At 40.3% G+C, this 22734-nt stretch overlaps 2 protein-coding genes across 3 annotated transcripts; both read left to right on the forward strand.

Moving 5' to 3' along the window:
• The first annotated feature begins 1589 nt into the window (after positions 1-1589).
• On the forward strand, positions 1590-16839 carry erlin2 (ER lipid raft associated 2). Of its 2 annotated transcripts, XM_026321778.1 has the most exons (12): positions 1590-1668; positions 2739-2846; positions 3960-4041; positions 4640-4686; positions 4922-4983; positions 5187-5312; positions 7058-7131; positions 8167-8225; positions 12199-12290; positions 12377-12466; positions 13582-13661; positions 13762-16839. In XM_026321778.1, the coding sequence occupies exons 2-12, from the start codon at positions 2740-2742 to the stop codon at positions 13939-13941; spliced, it is 999 nt and encodes a 332-aa protein (XP_026177563.1). In that variant the 5' UTR covers positions 1590-1668; position 2739; the 3' UTR covers positions 13942-16839. The 2 variants fall into 2 exon arrangements, with proteins under 2 accessions (XP_026177563.1, XP_026177562.1); XM_026321777.1 differs by having other exon boundaries at positions 1600-2846.
• A 411-nt stretch (positions 16840-17250) lies between these two features.
• ch25hl3 (cholesterol 25-hydroxylase like 3) lies at positions 17251-21224 on the forward strand. The gene is made up of 3 exons (XM_026321660.2): positions 17251-17285; positions 17392-17884; positions 19565-21224. The coding sequence occupies exons 2-3, from the start codon at positions 17445-17447 to the stop codon at positions 19914-19916; spliced, it is 792 nt and encodes a 263-aa protein (XP_026177445.1). The 5' UTR covers positions 17251-17285; positions 17392-17444; the 3' UTR covers positions 19917-21224.
• Positions 21225-22734: the final 1510 nt, after the last annotated feature.

Here is a 22734-nt window from a genome sequence, read left to right on the forward strand (position 1 = left end):
TATATATTTTTTATTAGTGCATGAAAAAACTATTAGTATTTTAATGTAATCTAATGAACACAAACAGAGGTGGGAAAAGTACTCAGATGCTTTACTTGAATGAAAGTAACAATGCACAAAGGTAAAAATACTCCAAAGTAAAATTCCTGCCTTCACAATAACACGTAAGTAAATGTACAGAAGTATTATCGGCAAAATGTACCTTAAAGTGTGAAAAGCAAAACTACCTGTTTTGCATTAAATCAATAGCTGCAGCTGGATTGTTTTGTCCAGCAGTTCCCAACTTAGCCCACACAGCAACTAGTTTAACCTTTAGCAATGATGTGTTTTCTTTCACTTTGCCTTTATTTAACTTGCAACAGTGTAAATGGAGAGAGCAATAAGACATGCAACAAATATCCTCCTGCCACAACATGAGTTGAAATTGTATGGCGTGTGCTGCACAGATGTATTATGTTTTGTTACAATAGGGGTTGCAAATTGTTATATTTATGACTGCAAAACCCTAACCTGAAAAGTAACTGGTAACTATAACTATAACAGAATATAACTATAACTATATAAATAAATGCAGTGATTTAGAAATCTGGTGAAATGTGCAAACACAATTATATAGGCACCCTATCAACATCTGCAATAGGGCTTATGAAAAATGGGCAAATCAGTAAAACATTAATGCCATCTCAGTAGAAATTGCAGGGCTGCCATTGGTTAATGCAATTAAAAAATATATTGTTTATGCTTTTTATAGTATTTCGGAGCATTTTATGTTTATTTTGATATAAGAATGAAGAAGAAAGAAGAATGCAACAATGGTATTAGTAAAGTATCCTTATCTGGATAAAACAAACAATGCATAGTTTCCTTTTCATGGGAACTGCAAAAACTTCACTTATGGGATCCCAGTGGCTCCAACCAGTTGATTAGTTTCTAGCTTCCGTCTAAAAGTATCATTATGAGCTGCAGTTTCACTGCTTTTATTTTTAGTCTAGTTGATGTTAAATTATTTTTTTCTCTGCAGCTGGTAGCACAATACTTTCACCGCAAAACAGTCCATCCAAACCTCGTTTTTCCAGTGTCGTTGTGAGTTTCTTTAGTGTATTTAGTTCTCACACACTCTAAGGTATATGTGTGATCTATGTGAAATCTTCTGCTGGTTTTCTAAGTATTTTAGGTGGTTTCTCAGGTTTCACATAGGTCACAGTGCCATGCCCTGTTTTCTCCTGAGGCCTTACAATCCTGAAAGGATTTCCTATTTAGTGTGCACAAATTATTATCTTTAAGTTACTAAGTTGCTTTATAACTACTACTAAATAAGTTGTATAAGAAACATAATAACTTGTGAACACAAGATAAAAAAAATACACCTCTTGGTCTTTTAGGGGATCTATAGTACTCTTATATATAAATGTATAAATGTATAAATAAGCCTATAATAATAATCTGTTGCTTAGTTCTCAAAAGATCAAATAAAGCTCAGGCCCTGTCCTTGTGAGAGACAGACGCTGTTTGCTAAGAGCTCTGCAGGGGGCGCTAGTGCAACAAAGTGAATGTCGATCAGGAGGCGCCGGGGAAGAGGAAGAAGAAGGGGCGCGGGAGGGGGAGGAGGTGGCAGCAGGTGTCTGAGGTTTGTCTCTGTTGTTGGTGTCATCTCCGTCCAAATTACAGGTAAGAGCTGCCGAGCAGAAAGAGCAGGTGGTGCCGCTTATTGAACAAAGTGTTCTGGATCCGCGGTCCACTTTAATGTGGACAGTATCCTGTCAGAAGAAGAAAAAAGGTGCTGCTTTGCTAACAGCCTCAGAGGTTCTTCAGTATTTGTCGTTGTGTTGTGGCCTGACGCTAACATGACGGGGTGTTATGAGTAAACAGAGACATTATTATGTGGAAACAGGCTTGCCAATACAACAGGCTCCTTTCTTTGAGGCTGTCATAACAGCTCATGTCCTGGTACTGCTCTTAGCCTTCACGTCTGCTAATCCGTAATCCGTTCAAAAGTCTGGATATTTTATGTTGACGTCGTAATAAGTCGGACATGTCTGACAGGATTTGATTACTATATGACAAGAGAGGACTCTTTAAGTTCACCTCTTCCACTCGGCACACATGTCTAATTTATAGTCTTCATAGTGTGTATGACTATGAACAGTCATACACACATATATATTTAATACATTTAAATAATGGGATCTAGCATGCGGAAATGGAAAAGTCTGCACTGTAAACTTGGAGACAAGTATCATGTTGATCCATCCGGGTCACCGGATTGTGTCTCTGCAAATCCTTACTAACACAAGCTGAGGCAGCTCCTCCTCCTCTCAGAGTAGCTCAACGCAAAATGTGAAGCTATAAACTAATGACGACAGCGTTTAAAGATTTACTGAGAAATGTGCTTTATGTAAAGGTTACATTGAGGTTGCATTGTTTCCACACTTTAGCTTCAAATTTCTTTAAGTGTGACAAGGTCACTGAGTCCCAGCTGATGCCTGTCTAAGCCTGAGCTGAGAGGAGATAAACCAGTGAGCATAAGGCCAACTCCAGCATGTTACTACTGCCCTGCAAGGTGCTGACTGAGGGCAGGTCATGTTCTAGATAGATAGACACAATTCATTGTTGTCTGTTCTTTGTATGTGGAAGAGTGTGTAAACATTTCATTGTAAATTAAGCCAAGGCATTGTGGAAAAACCAAAAAGGACACTCTGTTCCCATGTGCTCATTTTCATGTGCTGTCTCTCTGTCAGGATGGCACAGTGGGGTGCCATATTCTCAATAATCGCTGCGCTTGGAGGAGCAGCGCTCTTAGCCTCTGTGCACAAGATCGATGAGGGACACACTGGAGTTTACTACAGGTGAGGCTGCAGCACACATTGTTTTTGTGCTTGAGACGTTATTGTTAAACTTCTCAGCTGTAGGACTACAAAGCAGAGAGCATCTGCTTCATCTGCCATGAGCAACTGTTAAACAGTGGGTTTTGTTATGACCTGCCAAAAATGCTAGTTGTGGTTCTGTGCATTCTTAGGGACAGGGAATTTACAAGCTCATTATTTACACTAACATGCAGTAAAGCATCAGCTTTGTCTGCTTCAAAATGACTCCAGTAATTCGCCTGAGTGTAGACTGTTTTCCTACTCTGATGACTTTTTGGACAGAGCTTAGCCACTTTCTCTAGAGAAGAGTTGCCAGGACTGGCTGCAAAGACTCAGCCTTCCTGTCTGGCCCTAACGCCCCTCTCAACTTGTACTGTGGTCAGTGAGTGGGAGAGAGGAGCAGCGTGTTCAGTTGAGTGCAGTGCCGCTGGCAGGAACATGGTTGAGCTGCACATGTGCAAGTTCCCAACTAACAACCACAAAATACTCAGTGTCAGTGTAAAAAGTGCTCGCTCTATAGTGTTTGTATGTATTTCAATCCTTTGTACAAGCTTAATCTTTCAAATGATTAAATATTACATTTAGAATAACAGTCATGGCACAGGATGGTGAAATGTGCATGAGACGTGTTTGCTTTGTGCCTTTCTTTTGAAAGGCAAAAGGTTGTGGTATCCCGCTACATGAATGGTAGGAGAAACACTGGAGTCTATAAGCAAATGAGCTAATAATGTGGTCTTATTGACTCATGGTAGTGTCATCCAAGAGTAAGGATAAGGACAAGGAAGGAAAATAAGTTGGGAAAATTTCTTTAGAAATGATTAAACCAAGATCTGCTGGGAAGGATCTTTTGTACTAACTGCCAACGTCAGAGAAAACCACATTTAAAGCAACAGAGTCCCACATTCTAGTGATGTATACAAAAGTGAAACTGTTCCTCTTAATCTCCTAAATAAAGGCTACTTCAGGTCTTATGTAAGTCTGGGCTTAGACTCAAATTTTTGAGTCATCTTACTGGAAGTATTTCTTTTTTCATTGTAAATTAAATGCCACAGGAGGTGGTTTCATTCTGTTGTGACGTTTGTGTCTGTAACACAGGGGAGGGGCTCTCTTAACCACTACCAGTGGCCCAGGTTTCCATCTTATGCTTCCATTCATCACCACATATAAGTCTGTTCAGGTAAGTCAGGTCCACTTTAGTTGTGTAGCCTAAAATAACAAACCCCTAATGATCTGTACAGTGCACTTATAGCATATGAACAGTATATGCAATATATGTTACATTCATAATTTGTCCAAATTCGTATACAGAGGGTTATTGAAAGGCACTGACTAATCTACACCAGGAACAAAGAAATGCCAAAATATTCAGTGACAATAAGAAGTTAGGTTATTATTTGTGCGCGCACACACACACACACACACACACACACACACACACACACACACACAGACGGACTCATGAACAACACTGTAACACAAAGCAGACAGCAAAATGATACATACACTAATTCACTAATTTTCAAATTTATTCAGACGCTTTCACATTTTGCACATTGTGTTTGACATTTAATATGAAAACAGAATATGAATTCATATCCATAATATGAAATGGATAACATTGCACCTTTTACCCAAAGAGAGCTGCAATAGTCTCCAGCAGATCTCTGTGACCCTAAATAGGAATAAGCGGGTATAGATAATGGATGGAATTTCAAATGTATTACATAATAACTGAAATCATAATCATACAGTGGATCTGTATGTTTGCTTTGCAGACAACACTGCAGACAGATGAGGTTAAGAATGTGCCATGTGGGACAAGGTGGGTTTGCTGCTTTGATTTACTTTAGTAGTGTCATGTGCTGTCTTGAGACTTATTGCACTGATCATTCATCTTGTAACCTGCACACTGCCAGGGATCAGACTTCAGCAGCACATGTCTGGCCCTCTGGCATCACCCAGACTAAAAGTACAAACCCTTTAATCTAGTGCTGGTGTTTTCCATAAAATTGTCTGTCAAATAAATAATTTCATATGACATATTTTCTTTCTTTCAGTGGAGGTGTGATGATTTACTTTGACCGCATAGAAGTGGTGAACTATCTCATTCCATCAGCAGGTAAACTCACCTGCATTCAGCAGGTCAGAAACACCAAATAGTACATTTATCCTAAATTCACATGTTTCTGATTCTGCTGTGGCTGAATTCAAACCTCTGAAGATAACGTGCTGTAGCTGGCTCTAGCAGAACTTATTACATCTCCGTGTTTTGTTTCTCCTGTCGTTTTTGACTTGATTGAGCACTTGTTTCCTCCTCTGTAGTGTATGACATAGTGAGGAACTTCACAGCGGACTACGACAAAGCTTTGATATTTAACAAGGTTCACCATGAGCTCAACCAGTTCTGCAGTGTTCACTCTCTGCAGGAAGTCTACATCGGCTTGTTTGGTAAGTGCTGAATTGTACTGATGAGCTTTTTTGTGATGGTACAAGCATGAACAGCATGCAGTCAGTCTATAGCTTATAGGGTTCAAAATGTACAGCTGGGTCTCTTTGTTACACACAACAGCTACTATGCATACGGACTTAATGTTTGATGTATGTTAGTCACTTTGCTAAAGTAAACCCACCTTTATGAATGTTACAACATATCCACACAATGAAAACACAACCATGGTGTGATTACAAGGAACTTACATGTTGATTATTTATGAGATGATGAAGACTGTCTGACTTAGTTATGACTTTTATACAAAGCAGACTTATTTACAGTGTTGAAAGAGGAGAAAATACATTTTACTAAACCACTGTCGTTGAAATTTCTCCGGCCGGGGCCGAGTGAAGCCGTCAAACTCCCACAGACACTTTTCTTCTCTTTTCTTCCCTCCCAATGTTAGAAATCAAACTCCGCAGTCGACAAAGTCTGATCCAAAAAGGTTTATTATTCACTTGCAAAAGTAACACGCAAACCTTGAGTGATTGCCTGGGCATTACTGCCTATTGTTCTTTGTTCTGAGTCCTATATACTGTGTTGAAGCCCTTTGGGAGAACCAGGGGACCTCTTTGAGCTGCTCAACAACCTTGTACAGCCTAAATCCCTTATCACAGACATACTATTCACTCTATGGTGTCATGAAATACATCCCTAATGGGGTTTTCTTAGGTCCATATTATGGTAAAAGAAATATTTGGCTACCTGATTTAGTAAATAAGAAACTAAGGTTAAAGTGAGGTCTTGGCACTAGCATGAAAGCTGGCACGTGCTGACTATGCACCAGTTACAAAGCCTTGCCCAGCCCACTTGTCATGAGTCCCCCTGGGGACTTCCTGCCAGAGGACCTTTATTTTGTGTGGACCTCCTGCTTCACCTTGTTCTGGTCTCTGGCAGCTTTATGTTAGTTATCTGTGTTTATTAGTTTCACCTGTGTTTGATTACCTTTTGTGTTCTCCCTATTTATACCTCCCTCTTTCCTTTGTTCCCTGCCAAAGCATTAGTTAGTTGTTGTTGTGTACTGAGCCCATGAAGTTTTCGAGCGTTTCTTGGTTACCGTTTCATCCGGTTCTCTAGTTTGTATTTTAGTTTGTTTTCTCCCCTGGAGTCCCAGGGTTAATAAAGCCTTCTGTTGTCCAGCGTTTGGGTCCTCTCACCTCTTTGCTTCACGCCAACACCGACTCGTGACATCACTGGGAGCAACAGTGGGTCTATGTCAGCATTTTCCATTCATGTGTATTGGGTGAAATTAAAACAAACCAAAATAACATAACATATATATGGAAATATATGAGATTAACTATGTAAAATTAAAAAGAAGACTTTAAAAATGCAAAAGGTTACATAATAAATACATATTTTTCAGACTTGCATTTTGACCGGTATCCCAGACCATCTGTCAACTTCCTCATGTTGAAATTTACATTAGTACCAACAACATGTCATTAGTTAGAAATCAATGGTCCCCTTTTAGCATCTTGTCATTCTGTGCTTTTATAATGTAGGACTTCAGAAAATAATAAACAGAAGTGAGGGTGAGGTGTCTATGGCATAATCAACCATTGCTTTAACTGAGTGATAAAGCCAGACATAACTCAATCAAGGGCTCAGCTTTAAAGACTTTGCCTTCAAAATGACATTTTCTACTGAAATCATCAGCTCGCTCATCCTTCCTGTGTCCCTCTCATACTTCCACCCACAGACCAAATTGATGAAAACCTGAAGCTGACACTACAGGAGGATCTAACATCCATGGCACCTGGACTTATCATACAGGTACAGGATGATCACTACAGAGGCTGTATTTAAGGCAAAGTTAGTCAAATCCAAGAGTTAAGTTAGTCAAGAGAAGGAGTTTGGGAATGCCATGCTAGAAAGTTTTGAGGAGTGGCATCGCTGCTATCCCTGTTTTGTAGCTATTTACAGAACCCAGGGATAGCATACTCATACCTACACTGAAATCAACAGGTGTGTACAAATATCTGGACACCATCCATGTGTCATCTGGGAAATGTGGTTTATCACAAGGCAGCCTAATGAAAAGCAGGTAGAGCAAAATTACAGCATTTAACCCTAGCAATGCTCCAGACCCAATGCTCCAGAAATACAGAGAGCACCATTATTTAACAACTAACATGAGTACTTCGAGGTAGAAAATTTGACTTGTACAAGTTATTTATTGTTGTTAAACAGTTAGTGATAAAATCTAGATATACTTGTGTTTATGTTTCTACTTTACCTTGTCTTTCTACAGAAAGATTTCTTAAAAAACCTCTGTAAGACATTTAAAATTCACACTGGCCTTCAGTGCAGAACTGTAAAATGATGTTTCTCACAGTCATTAAGCCCTTACAGTCTTTGATAAGTATTTTTGTAACATACAACAGCAAATCACATTACACAGTCTCTATAAACCCTCTGTCTTAGAGCTTTTATCTTTACAAGCTGAGGCATTGTTGACATAAGGGTCTGAGTGCTTTACTTCACCCACCACAACCAAAGAGATACACAGATTTGATTGCTGTGAAACAGTCCTCTTGGCTCTAATTCCCTACTGTTGTCAAAGTTTGCCCTGTTTCCTGTAAATCTCTAGGCCACAGTTGAAATAACTGTTGCAGCTCTTTGAGAAAACAAGAGTCTTATGGTTGAGAGGGTCTTTCAGCAGGACTCGCTCAGTCTCAGGGTTCCTCTACAACTGCTTGATTTTGATTACCCCCTTGGTGATCAAAGCCTCCTTTTTTTGGCCTTGTGTTTCTTGTCATCCCCCGCTTCCATTATCCTTTCTGTTTTTTTTCTCCTACTGGTTCCCAGGCCGTCCGTGTCACAAAACCCAACATTCCAGAGAGCATTCGGAGGAACTACGAGCTCATGTAAGATTTTACTTTTTTTAAACCTATCAGATAATGTTCCCTGACCCCTGAAGCCTGTATTGTGTAGGTATTTATTCTCCCAGATCGATGGACCTGAGCTTCATCCAAATGTGACTGCATGTGCTCAGTCACAGTTACTGTGAACAGAAGGAAATACAGGACTTACAGCAGGGGTTCCCAGCCCATGTCTTCCCTTTATCTTCCCCCACTCCACCCTCATCTGAGATGCTATCGTCTAGCTGCTGATTGGTTGAACACATCTGATCCGGGTAGTGAGCAGCTGGTAGGGCAGAGATAGAAAACCATCTGGACAGTGAACCTCAAGGACTGGAAGTGTCCACCCCTGTCTTACAGTCACAATTAGGTTCAGGGAGTGGGAATGCAACACGGATGTACCAACTGGTCTGATGCATGTACAGGTGCATCTCAATAAATTAGAATATCATCAAAAAGTTAATTTCAGTAATTCAGTTCAAAAAGTGAAACTCATGTAGATCAATTACCCACAGACTGATATATTTCAAGTGTTTGTTTCTTTTAATTTTGATTATTATAACTTACAGCTAATGAAAACCCAACATTCAGTATCTCAGAAAATTAGGATGTTACTTAAGATTTTTAACATAGAAATGTTGGACTACTGAAAAGTAGGAACATGTACAGCACTTAATACTTGGTCTGGGTTCCTTTTGCATGAATTACTGCAGAAATGCAGTGTGACATGGAAGTGATCAGTCCACTGTTAAGGTGTTATGGAAACCCGGGTTGCTCTGATAGTGGCCTTCAGCTCTTCTGTGTTGTTGGGTCTGGTGTCTCGCATCTTTCTCTTTACAATACCCCATAGATTCTCTGTGGGGTTTAGGTCAGGTGAGTTTGCTGGCCAATCAAGCACAGGGATACCATGGTCCTCAAACCAGGTATTTGTACTTTTGGTAGTGTGGGCAGGTGCGAAGTCCTGCTGGAAAATTAAATCAGCATCTCCATAAAGCTGGTCAGTACTTGAGATATATCAGTCTGTGTGTAATGAATCTACAGTGGTGTGAAAAAGTGTTGGCCCCTTCCTGATTTCTTATTTTTTTTGCATGTTTGTCACACTTCAATGTTTCAGATCATCAAACAAATTTAAATATTAGTCAAAGATAACACAAGTAAACACATCATGCAGTTTTTAAATGAAGGTTTTTATTATTAGGGGAAAACAAAATGCAAAACTACATGGCCCTGTGTGAAAAAGTGTTTGGCCCCCCTGTTATAACTTAACTGTGGTTTATCACACCTGAGTTCAATTCCTCTAGCCACACCTAGGCCTGATTACTGCCACACCTGTTCGCAATCAAGAAATCACTTAAATAGGACCTGCCTGACAAAGTGAAGTAGACCAAAAGATCCTCAAAAGCTAGACATTACGCTGAGATCCAAAGAAATTCAAAAACAAATGAGAAAGAAAGTAATTGAGATCTGTCCATCTGGAGAAGGTTATAAAGCCATTTCTAAAGCTTTGGGACTGCAGCGAACCACAGTGAGAGCCATTATCTACAAATGGTGAAAACATGGAACAGTGGAGAACCTTCCCAGGAGTGGCTGGCCGACCAAAATTACCCCAAGAGCGCAGCAACGACTCATCCAAGAGGTCACAAAAGACAACAACATCCAAAGAACTGCAGACGTCACTTGCCTCAGTTAAGGTCACTGTTCATGACTCCACCATGAGAAAGAGACTGGGCAAAAATGGTCTGCATGGCAGAGTTCCAAGATGAAAAGCGCTGCTGAGCAAAAAGGACATAAAGGCTCGTCTCAGTTTTGCCAGACAACATCTTGATGATTCCCAAGATTTTTGGGAAAATACTCTGTGGACTGACGAGACAAAAACTGAACTTTTTGGAAGATGTGTGTCCCATTACGTCTGGTGTAAAAGTAACACCGCATTTCAGAAAAAAAAACATTATACCAACAGTAAAATATGGTGGTGGTAGTGTGATGGTCTGGGGCTGTTTTGCTGCTTCAGGACCTGGAAGACTTGCTGTGACAAATGGAACCATGAATTCTGCTGTCTACCAAAAAATCCTGAAGGAGAATGTCTGGCCATCTGTTTGTGACCTCAAGCTGAAGCGAACTTGGGTTCTGCAGCAGGACAATGATCCAAAACACACCAGCAAGTCCACCTCTGAATGGCTGAAGAAAAACAAAATGAAGACTTTGGGGAGGCCTAGTCAAAGTCCTGACCTGAATCCGATTGAGATGCTGTGGCATGACCTTAAAAAGGTGGTTCATGCTCGAAAACCTTCCAATGTGGCTGAATTACAACAATTCTGCAAAGATGAGTGGGCCAAAGTTCCTCCACAGCGCTGGAACAGACTCATTGCAAGTTATCTCAAATGCTTGATTGCAGTTGTTGTTCTAAGGGTGGCCCAACCAGTTATTAGGTTTAGGGGGCAAACACTTTTTCACACAGGGCCATGTAGTTTTGGATTTTGTTTTCCCCTAATAATAAAAACCTTCATTTAAAAACTGCATGATGTGTTTACGTGTTATCTATGACTAATATTTAAATTTGTTTGATGATCTGAGAAAGTGAGAAACATGACAAAAAAAAAAGAAATCAGGAAGGGGCCAACACTTTCTCACACCACTGTATATAATGTGAGTTTCACTTTTTGAATTGAATTACTGAAATAAATCAACTTTTTGATGATGATGAGCTGCACCTGTACTTTATAGTGTAGTTGTAGTGGGTCTACTTTGCATTGTGTTGTGTAGAGGGCACACACTTAGAAATCTCTTTCAGCCCTTCAACTGTAGAGAAAGAAAACCTTTACAGGGTCTGTCTTGGCATTAATAGAGGATTAGAAAAGCAAGAGTTGAGATTAATATGCACAGAATTTCTGAAAGTAACTAAACGCTTTCTTATAAATTGCCCAAAATGCATTCTTTCTGAAAGTACTGCAATATAACTACAACAAAATTACTATGCATAAACCTGCATACCTGAAATTGAGGATTCAAGCAATATATTTTCACTTATTTAATCTAGTATAACATTAACAAAATTTTTGCTCCTCACATTGAGTAGCAGTCAGTGATGAATCAAGTGATGAACTGAGACAAAAGAAGTTCTGTCTCTTAGCTATAGAGTTAAAGATACTGCAGAGCTCCAGATACAGTTAATGGAGTCCAGCAAGGCAGGAACATGGGCAACCAGAATATGAATTTGTTACCAGTTCTCCAGTTATTTACTCATGTTTTGTCCTGCTAAATCAGTTGTTTTCAGGTTTTTCTGAGCTACACAGTGATCTAGCAGTGACTGTCTAACAAGTGGTTCACTGTATGTTTGAACTCAGTTTCATATTACTGCTTGTGTAACTGTGGGTATCAGCATTGTTTAACCTTGACTCCAGTAATGAAAACAGGTTTGAAAAGTTAGTCATAAAAGATGATCCAGACAATTGGAAATAATCCCTGTCTTGCGTAAGAAATAGAATTTTCTTTCCTGTCAAAAGTTATATTGTTATACTGTAGAGGGAGTTTCAAAGAGACTAACAGCCCTTGGACTTGAAATGATATGGTTCATTAAGTAATGTTTTCCAATGAAACTGAGGATTACAGCAAGGAAATGTACCAGACTTAGTGTGTGGGCTAAGGATTCTTGGTCTATGTGTACATAAGGACACACAGTTTGGTGTCATTACAAGTCTGTGAAGGTTTATCTAAGTTACAAAAGTGATCTTTTTTGTGACCGTATCATAAATCATGTCAACATCACATTTGTAATTACAAAGAATTGCTTTCATTTTTCTGGATGGCTCATGTCAGCAAAAGTCCAACTGAGTGGAAATAGTACTCTACTGTCAATGGCCATACAGGTGTGCAGTGTTCTGCCTTCACAGGAGAGTGAGGGAACTGTCAATCAAGCCTGCTTCATACATGTCCTGAAGAGATATTAAAGACAGTCAAAAGTGTGTGTCTGTGTTTCCAGGGAGAGTGAGAAGACAAAGTTGCTGATTTCTCAACAGACGCAGAAGGTCGTGGAGAAGGAGGCAGAGACAGAGAGGATCAAAGCCGTGATAGGTAGGAAAGAAAAAGGGAAACACTTTGCTGTTCAGAGAATTGAAACACAGACACTACAAACTTAATTGTGATTCTTTGTTGTGTAGAGGCAGAGAAAGTGGCACAAGTAGCAGAGATCAAGTATGGACAGAAAGTCATGGAGAAGGAAACTGAAAAAAAGATCTCAGAAATTGAAGGTTTGTATCCAGATGTGGGAGTAATACTCAGATCCTTTGCTTAAACAGGAGCTCCACTGGTTCTACTCATCAAAGTCTGTTTTCAGGTCTCAAGTATTTAAGTATTACTGGATATGAGGAAAAGTTGTATGAAGACTTTTGTGGCTTGACAAGGAACTGCACCAAATGTTGAAAGGGTAGACATTATTAAAAATGTAATTTATATTTCACTGAAGATCAAAGTTTGTTGAAAATGAAAAGAAATCTGAGTATATGGAGTTCAAAAGTTCTCTGGTCCTCATCTTATCTCCCAGGCTTCTGCTGTGATAACGGTGCAGAAGAAAATTCAAAATTATAGATGGTATCACTGGTTCTGCTCTATTGATTTTGAAAATCATGTCAAAATAAAAAACAATTCATGAAGTTACTACTGTAAACATAAAATGCAAAAAAAGTGTTTTTCTGTTGAATATGGCATCTAAAAATGCTTGGATAAAAAAGAAATATACTGTATATACAAAAATGTAATTTATATTTCACTTTACATCTTTGCCTTGTTTACTTTCAGCTGTAAAAATAAATAAAACAGTAAACCACTTAGCTACTTCCCACCATTGTTTGTGTCCAAAGAAGTCTTCAGTCTTTGACATGGAACAATAGGCATCAATAGGCCTTTTTAATAATTTGGGGAGGTCCTAGCAGGAAAAGCACAAATATATCTAGTAATTACATGAATAATGGTTATAAGATGCAGTACTTCCACAGCCCTGGTTACTTTGCATGCAGTCGATTGACTGTGATCTGTGATTTACTTGTGTTTTGAGTGATTTATAAAAGAAGGAACCAAACAGGAACACTTAAACAAAGCTGGGCATAAGTGGACATTGTGATTGAAATGAAAAACTAGTGTTTGGATTGTCAGTAGATCACTTGCTTTCAGCAGCTGTGCTGAAGAGAAGATATGTTTATTTCTTGTTTTGAGTACTGGTCTGCTTTTGGAGTCTGGGCATCTGCAGTTGTGGTGAAACTCATATTTGTAGATTCCAGTATTTCCACCAGTTTCCTGTGTTGTGATCAGACTGGGCTTACACTGTTTATACCCCTGTAGTTGCTGACTCTGAGGTTGTGATTCACAGACAGTGCTTTCCTGGCCCGGCAGAAAGCCAAGGCAGATGCAGAGTTCTACACAGCACAGAGAGTTGCCGAGGCCAACAAGGTAAAGATATGACACAAACATGCATCCCACTTTAACTGGGCAAACAGGGACTGAAGAGGTCAGCTCTCTAATGTTTTGCATTCTGATGCCCTTATTGCAGCTGAAGTTAACTCCAGAATACCTGCAGCTAATGAAGTACAGGGCTATTGCAGCAAACAGCAAAATCTACTTTGGGAATGATATACCGCAGATGTTTGTGGACTCTGGCTCTGCAGGGAGCTCCATAAAGGCATCTGCTGCCATAGACGTTGTGGGTGAGCAGATCCTGGACCTGGACTAACAAGGAAAGAAGCGAGACCCCTGTAACAACTTTCTGCTCAAAGCCAGGAGTCTGGCTGACTGGCTGGCTGGTTTTACTATGGCCAAGAAAAGCTCTGCCTAACAGGTTGCTTACTTCTCAAACTTCTCAGAATCACTGCTAGAAATTTAATGGACAACTGGACTAGGGTGTAAAATTCTCCTACATTAAAGCAGAGGACCTGAGTTGGTTATAAGGTTTCCTCGTTTCCTCGGCTCAACTCTGTTCTGATAGAGAATGAAGTCATCTAGACTCCAGACTGTAAAATGATTTGAAGATAAAACTAGATAAAATAGCATAATTATGGCTACATGATAAGCTCCTCTAAAACTAACATTAGCCAAAGCAGTAATTTAAAGCAGTTATCAAGTTCAGTGGCAGGGACATGGCTTAGTGATATTAATCAATCTTTTAGATCCTATGATTTCAGTCACAGTTGTGAACAACTAAAATCATTGTTATTTTAGCTGCATTGACCTCCTTACATCAATTGACCATTTGCTAAAGCCCATCTCTCTAAGTTGCCATTGCCACAGCTGTCAAGGTTTTGATCCTGACTAAGCACATATGTATTTGCAGTGATCACTGTGGCAAATTCAACATAAAGGTGGTGTGGCTTACTTTCAAACAAAGGCAGACAAAACCGCCCCTGTCATTTCCAGCCTGCAACCTCCACAGCAGTATGATACAGCTCATTTGCTAGGACATCTGGTCGGGCTGAGAGACTGAGGTTAAAGCTCCATGTTCCAAAAAACTGATGATTCCTACGCACATAATGAAACTGCATCGTTCTCTCATTGCAGTGTAGGGTTAGTTGGTCTAATAAGTATCAAAAGGAAAAAATAGATCAGGTTTTTATTTTGTTTTGCTGCTTTACTTAAATACTTCAAAAATTGTTCTTTTAAAACACAGTTTTCTTTTTAAAAGCTACACGAGAAAAGGCCAGACTAGAGAGGACCACTGTTTTTATTTATATTTTATGTTTTCTTTTTTTATATTTTTTTTGGCATTACCCAATGTAATGTATCTTGGCAAACACAAAGGCTGCTGGAAGGTAAACTTCACCAAATCCTGGACAGAGCTGGGTTTAGCAAATGGCCAGTTGCAACACTTTGAGGTTTTGTGAGTGGATGAGCTAGATCTACTTTTTAATCCAGAAAAAAAAATGGCTTTGAGGAAACCACTTCATTCTGTTTCTTTCCAATGACATGTTCTGTAGTCCCACAGTTCTGATAAATGGTGGCACCACACCTCTGAAATTGTGGAGGAGATAAAATGACTTAACAAGATGTTATGCTGCTTTGCCTAAAACAAGGACCAAATACGTGACACTCACTGTGAGGATGATGGGCCATGATGTTATTCTCTGAACAGTCTGAAAGATACAGGCCCTGACCAGCTATTGTACTAGCTACTGTAGAGGAAACACAGGCATGATGAATGTGCTGTGTGGTAGTGGTCAGGTATAACATTATCTCTGTTTGTTTGTTTTTATACGTTTTTGTAAAAACTTTTTGAGCACAAGGGACCTTTTGAATATTATTTGAATTTGTGCCGCTGTATGAAGATGTACAACCTTTTGCTGTACTGGATACTGTATCTTTGTAGCACTTGAATTCAAAACAGCACAATAGTGTGTGACACAAAAAAAAAACAGCTTTTGTACTCCAATTTTAACAAACCAAACTACACAGGTGACATCAGCCACATTCAGCAGTTTTGAAAATAACTTAACCATTCAGCGTATGTCCTAAAAGGATCTCCCTGCAAGATGATGTAGAGGAGTGAATTACCTTTGACTACATGACCGGCTCACCTGGAGGAAGAAGAAGTTGTAGAAGGCAGTTTTGTGTGCATCAGAATAGTCTGTAGGAGTCAGTCATTCACTGTGGACAGAACCTTTTTTCATGCAAAACGTGATATGATCACCTACATTTTAGTGTAAGCTTTCTCCAACAATTGACAAAATGTTTCATTTATTTCACAGCTTTTATCAAATTTTAGTGGACTTGTGCGATGGCGTTACCCAGAATCCACAAATATGAGCCAAATGATGTGTTTTCCAAAGAACCACTACATAGAGAACTGACTCATTTCTACACATAGTTTAGAAGGGAGGTAGAGCAGAGTTTGGTGATTTTTGGCTGGAGCCTAATTTAATTATTTCATGTACTCACACCACCCACTGTTGTTTGACCTTAGCCCCCAGTATACACCCCCTGTAGTAATAAGTGTGTTTCAAGCACAATAAGACGTATAGTATCTAAGCAGCTGTCACAGATATATAATGGATTTAAAAAAATAATTTAAGTACTTTTGAGTAATAATAGTATTAAATAATACAAAATTAAAAATACCATAAAAGCAAATCAATTTGATAAACCTCATTTTGCCTTGAATATGATCAGGTCTTCATCTAGGTTTTTGATATTACGGTATCGTTTCACAGAGAAGTACTTTATTCAGATTACAAAAGTTACCTAAGGATAGTTGGAGGACTAAATTGGACTAGGTGATATATCTTTTATACACATCAATATCACAGTTACATCGACATGTTAGGGTGGCTCCATGGCACAAATTTGGGTAACACATTATACTATTATTATTAAGGTCTGTTGTCTCTAATATAAAGTAGTTATAGATTTCCAGAGGGAAATGTGCTACAGTGAGATAACATAAACTCCTTAGAAGAACCAATCAGAAATGAGCTGACAATTGATGCCGTCTGAAAATCAACATACTGAGCATTTGATTTGTCTGTGTATAAAACCCTGTGTAAACACGAGTATTTGGGAACGTAGAATAGAGTGTGTTTTGGTGGCACATGGATGCAGTAATGAATAATAAATCGAAATGATTCATTTAATTTCACTTCAACTCTGTGCTGCATTTCTTGTCTGCTTAGAACTGAGATAAGTATAAAATAGAAAAACAAGCTGAATGAGATGTTCAGTGGTGTCATTTCTTTTAAAGAATTCATCATATTATTTGGTTCACATTCTTCCAGTTTTGGAACTGATCCCACGCTTCAATATCTGTAGATTTCCCCAATTTAAAAAATAACTGAGCCTGGGGAAGCTGGTTTTTCTCAAAGGGCCTATTGTATAATTTGTTTGGGGGTTTTTTTTCCAATATCTTTTTCATCATATGAGCAATAGGCTTGTAAAGTGACAGAAATCCCCTGCATTTCCAGCTGCCCGCTGTGTAGGTGGTTGTAGGTAGGTTGCATAAAGTGGGAGGGGCACTTGTAATACTCCAGCGTGGGACCCGGGCCCCTCCCACCACCGCGGACCGAAACAAGACTGGTGCGTAAGAAGAAGAGGGTCAGTACATCACATAAAATGCCTTTTACAAAATGAAGACATAGTTAGGACTTCTATGTGCATGTTATCTTCAAAACTCTTTTTTTTCATTATTTTTTTATTTTAGTTTTTAAGGAAGAGCTGGTGACTGAGAAGATGTGAAGACATGTTAAAACCACGATGACTGCATTCTCCACTGAGCACGGGGAGGCGTGCGCGCCTTCGCTCCAGGGGCTATGGGAGCTTGTGAGAGCGGGGCAGGAGGTGATCCTGCGCTCCCCTTACCTGCCTGCGTCCTGCGCCTTCCTGACGCACGTCCTGCTCTGCGCACCTTTCCTCGCGCTGGACGCGCTGGGGGGCGTTTCTCAGCGTGTCCGGTCGTGGAGGATATCGGCAGGCTCGGGACCGCCGCCGACTCTCAGACAGTGGTTTGACTGTTTTTGGAGGGTGCTGTACCGATACCTGATCACGGTCCTCCCCGCCACCGCGATGTTTCAGACCATGCGGACCCCCGGTTTACCGGTCCTGGCGCCGCCCTGCTTGCAGCTCTTTGTGGAAGTCTTCGCATGTTTTCTGCTGTTCGACACGCTCTACTTTGTGTGGCACTTCTCCATGCACAGGTGAGCACGTGCCTGTGCGAGGTAAACTGAACCCACCCCTGATGTGACTGGACCTCACATTTATTGGTCACTGATTGGCCTTTAATGGGAAGCATCATTTGTTCTCCTGGAGAGTCTTAGTTCTCCAGTCAGGATCAGGTGTTTCCGCCTGTCACTTCACATATCAGACCTGTAAAGAGCACAGGCTGTAATAGGTGAGTGTTAGGTAAATCCTTTTAACAAATAGACTCAGAGGACGAGCTTCGATAAGATTATATAGAAGTTTTACTTGCAAGGAGCAACAGTCTCACAGCACCTTGGTACAGCATGAGGGTCACTGGCTGCTTGCAGCCCAACACATCAGTTTTCATGGTAACACAAAAGGGAAGTGATCTGTCACAGAAAGACATCTGGGCCCTTATCAAAGAGCCAAGGTTAGAGCAAGGTTCTCACTGAGAGCAACAATTATATTTCCACAATACACAACAGGCCCCATTCAGAAGGGTTTCAGTTATACTAAAGTAAGGTGGATCAGGTCACAGGAGGGTAAACATTTGAATTTCTCCAACAGTGCGTCATACACCGTATTACATCTATAAGATATAGCCACTTTATGTAAATCTTACTGCATCTTTACCTTTTAAAATTGCTAGTCCAAAACTATATTTACCACTGCGGTGTTTTACTAAATGAAACGATGTGATGCTTATATTGTTGTAGTCCTGACGAAGCACTGCTGTGGTTCGCCAGTGCTACTTTACAATTCACACATTGCACCATGTTGTCATCTTTTTTAAGTCTGAAATGATCCTAAACTTTGGACATTTTCTGCCTTTTACAGACGGTTTCTCTCTCTGCCACAGCGCCAACTTTGAAATGCGTTGTGCGACAGTGATTATGGTCCGTGTGGAACAATGATCCCCAGGCGGAGCAGGTCCGATAATGCATGTGACAGAAATTAAACGTATACTCAAGCAAAGAATTTGCTTGAGTATTTTTTTTGTAATCGAATTAAGCGATTTACTCGAGTATTTGGTGCAGGCCTACATTTCCCCTCATCAGGACTCAATCCCTTTTTTTATTTTGGGCTTCAGAATCACTCGAGATCCAGCAGTAAATCAGTATTTTCCATAGGCAGACTGCTGCTAAACTATAAGCCACAATTCCTGTATTTAATGTGTACTTTTTTTAACCCTTTGACATCCCCACTAAGAAAAACGATGTTTTTTTTATCTCCATAGGGCAATAATAGCAGCAATCAGCAAAAACAACAATCACTATATTTATTATTATTATTTTTTTAGACCCCACAGTTTGTTTGTATGGGTCTTGTGTTCAACAAATTTTCAACAAAGTCCAACTACCAAATGGTTGATCTGAATGTTAAAGAAGTGCTCCAGTCATTCGTCATTCCCATAAAGGTTAGGGTCAGAGTTCATTCAAATTGCCTACATGCTGCAGCAGCGAACGCCGTTATTTGGATCACGCTTCAAAGACACCATAGCCTACATTTCCCATAATGCAACTTATTTCACTTTAACTTACTGCATGGTAAATGAGCATGCCTTCAGTAATGCATTCTGACTTTGCCTCACACACAGTATGCTGCGTTGTGTTATTCTGGGGATTACACATGTTCTGGTGGTTCCCTCTGTCGGTCACAGTTTAAAGTGTCACAGCCCTTTGTGTGTTCCTCATCAGGGTCCGCTGGCTCTACCACAACATCCACCAGCAGCACCACCGGCACCACACGCCCTTCGCCCTGGCAGCCCAGGACTCCAGCTCAGCCGAGCTGCTGTCTCTGCTGCTGCTGTCTCATAGCAGTGCCTGGGCGGTGGGCTGCCACCCTCTGAGCGAAGTCCTCTTCCACCTCCTCAACAGCTGGCTAGCGGTGGAAGTCCACTGCGGCTATGACCTGCCCTGGGCTCTGCACAGACTGCTGCCGTGTGTGGGAGGAGCCCCCTACCACCAGGTTCATCATAATCTACGCAGTGGCAATTACGCCCCCTACTTCACCCACTGGGACCACCTCTTTGGCACATACCGTGCATGAGTGATGTACATTCACATCCGAAGGGATGTACATGTAACAGTTTGGGACTGTTTGTATATTTAGGCTGCATCAACATGAAATGAAAGCTGTTTTTACACCTTCTAATAGTATTAAACAGATACTGATAAAGCTTAATAACAATGAGCTTTTGTGTTGCTGAGTGTTGGCAACGTTTTTTCATGAATCATCTTAACTGTGAGAAAATCCATGAAGTCAGGACACAGTTTGGAGTTTTACTACTCATCTCAAGTTTCGATTTCTTCTGAGTTTAGCAATTTGTATCCCCTGGGCCTGTGTGACTAAGAAATCAAAACCAGATGTTTTGCAGAGATGAGTAGGTTTTCTGTGTGGAGTTGTACCCTTTTCATTGCAACACAAAATAGCAGTGTATGTGTGTGTGTGTGCTCAGCTTTACACAGAGAGAGGAAGAGAAAAGCATATTCTGTTATTAAAGGTACTAAGTGTTATGTTAATGGTAAAAGCAGTTACTGAAACACTCCTATAATAAGTCATGTACAGAATAACCACAGGAACCATAAGAAACAGCCTTGAAGGTATTCTTTATTAACAAAACAAAAGAAGGGAAGAGAGATGGTAATCAAAACAACAATAGCAATACTAAGACTAATAGTAATTAAACCCAAACAATTATAATACCTATAAATATTATTAATGATTATAATAAAGTCAGCATTTTTTGTTTCTATAAGATTATGGGAATGTGCGTTTCATCGGCTACAGGTGTTGGTTCCATATGCCAGTCAGTTCTTCTACATTTCTCTTATGAAAAGACTTTTATTTTTATTTGTTTTATTAATGTTATTTTTTCTAATTTAATGAATTTGTTAGAAGGTTGTTTTTTTGGTTTCCACACAGCAAAGTCACCAGTGTTATATCAACACTAAAATGTGTTTATCTGTGAACATTGGAAACATAGAAAGACTTACTGTGGAATTAACACTCAAGAGTGGTTTAACACTAGCGATTCTGATGAGCAGCTTGTTTTCTTGGCAGTAGTTAGAGAAATGAGCAGTGAATTTCTATATTTAATCAATAGATTGTTGCTTCCTGTGATATTACCAAGCAGGCAGAGTGATGGGGAGATAGGACTCTACAGATATCCAGAGGGGGGTGAACTAGTTGGCAGAGCCAGATAGTATGGAAGTAATTGTTGGTTCACCCCAAGTTTCATTGTTAACAGGTGCCTGTGTCAGTGAAAACCATGTGTATAGTCTTGTACTGTATAAGTTGTAGGTTTGTAATGCTCATCATATTTATACAAAAAATTCAAACTAGGTGTTTTTTTTTTTTTTTATTTGGAGTTGTACCTTTTTTTACTACACAGCCACTGTCATCAACGTCATTTAAATCCTGTAGTAACCACTTCCTTCAGGTTTATCGCCTAGAGTGTTCAGCTGGGGGCGGCATGGTGACGGAGTGGTTAGCACTGTTGCGTCACAGCAAGAAGGTTCCTGGTTCGAAACCCATCAGGGGCCTTCCTGTGTGGAGTTTGCATGTTCTCCCTGTGCTTGTGTGGGTTTTCTCCAGGTACTCTGGTTTCCTCCCACAGTCCAAAAACATGTATGTCAGGTTGATTGGTGACTCTAAATTGCCCATAGGAGTGAGTGTGAGTGTGTGAGGTTGTTGGTCTCTATGTGGCCCTGTGATGGACTGGTGACCTGTCCAGGGTGGACCCCTGCCTTTCACCCAAAGAGAGCTGGGATACGCTCCAGCAGATCCCTGTGATCCTAAAAAGGAATAAGTGGGTATACAGTGGGTACGGAAAGTATTCAGACCCCTTTAAATTTTTCACTCTTTGTGTCATTGCAGCCATTTGCCAAAATCAAAAAAGTTCATTTTATTTCTCATTAATGTACACTCAGCACCCCATCTTGACAGAAAAAAAACAGAAATGTAGAAATTTTTGCAAATTTATTAAAAAAGAAAAACTGAAATATCACATGGTCATAAGTATTCAGACCCTTTGCAGTGACACTCATATTTAACTCACATGCTGTCCATTTCTTCTGATCCTCCTTGAGATGGTTCTGCTCCTTCATTGGAGTCCAGCTGTGTTTAATTAAACTGATTGGACTTGATTAGGAAAGGCACACACCTGTCTATATAAGACCTTACAGCTCACAGTGCATGTCAGAGCAAATGAGAATCATGAGGTCGAAGGAACTGCCCAAGGAGCTCAGAGACAGAATTGTGGCAAGGCACAGATCTGGCCAAGGTTACAAAAGAATTTCTGCAGCACTCAAGGTTCCTAAGAGCACAGTGGCCTCCATAATCCTCAAATGGAAAAAGTTTGGGACGACCAGAACTCTTCCTAGACCTGGCCGTCCAGCCAAACTGAGCAATCGTGGGAGAAGAGCCTTGGTGAGAGAGGTAAAGAAGAACCCAAAGATCACTGTGGCTGAGCTCCAGAGATGCAGTAGGGAGATGGGAGAAAGTTCCACAAGTCAACTATCACTGCAGCCCTCCACCAGTCGGGTCTTTATGGCAGAGTGGTCCGACGGAAGCCTCTCCTCAGTGCAAGACACATGAAAGCCCACATAGAGTTTGCCAAAAAACACATGAAGGACTCCCAGACCATGAGAAATAAGATTCTCTGGTCTGATGAGACCAAGATTGAACTTTTTGGCGTTAATTCTAAGCGGTATGTGTGGAGAAAACCAGGCACTGCTCATCACCTGCCCAATACAATCCCTACAGTGAAACATGGTGGTGGGAGCATCATGTTGTGGGGGTGTTTTTCAGCTGCAGGGACAGGACGACTGGTTGCAATTGAAGGAAAGATGAATGCGGCCAAGTA

Source organism: Mastacembelus armatus, chromosome 9 (assembly GCF_900324485.2).
Source record: "Mastacembelus armatus chromosome 9, fMasArm1.2, whole genome shotgun sequence".
Classification (NCBI taxonomy): Eukaryota; Metazoa; Chordata; class Actinopteri; order Synbranchiformes; family Mastacembelidae; genus Mastacembelus; species Mastacembelus armatus.

What these genes read in the sequence shown, in the direction of transcription:
- erlin2 (XM_026321777.1), top strand. Translation starts at nt 2,719, where the DNA reads ATGTGCTGTCTCTCTGTCAGGATGGCACAGTGGGGTGCCATATTCTCA. An exon ending in CCACATATAAGTCTGTTCAG is followed by an intron (nt 4,042 to 4,639) that starts GTAAGTCAGGTC and finishes TTTGCTTTGCAG; the next exon opens with ACAACACTGCAGACAGATGA. An exon ending in CTATCTCATTCCATCAGCAG is followed by an intron (nt 4,984 to 5,186) that starts GTAAACTCACCT and finishes CCTCCTCTGTAG; the next exon opens with TGTATGACATAGTGAGGAAC.
- ch25hl3 (XM_026321660.2), top strand. Translation starts at nt 17,445, where the DNA reads ATGACTGCATTCTCCACTGAGCACGGGGAGGCGTGCGCGCCTTCGCTC. An exon ending in TGGCACTTCTCCATGCACAG is followed by an intron (nt 17,885 to 19,564) that starts GTGAGCACGTGC and finishes GTTCCTCATCAG; the next exon opens with GGTCCGCTGGCTCTACCACA.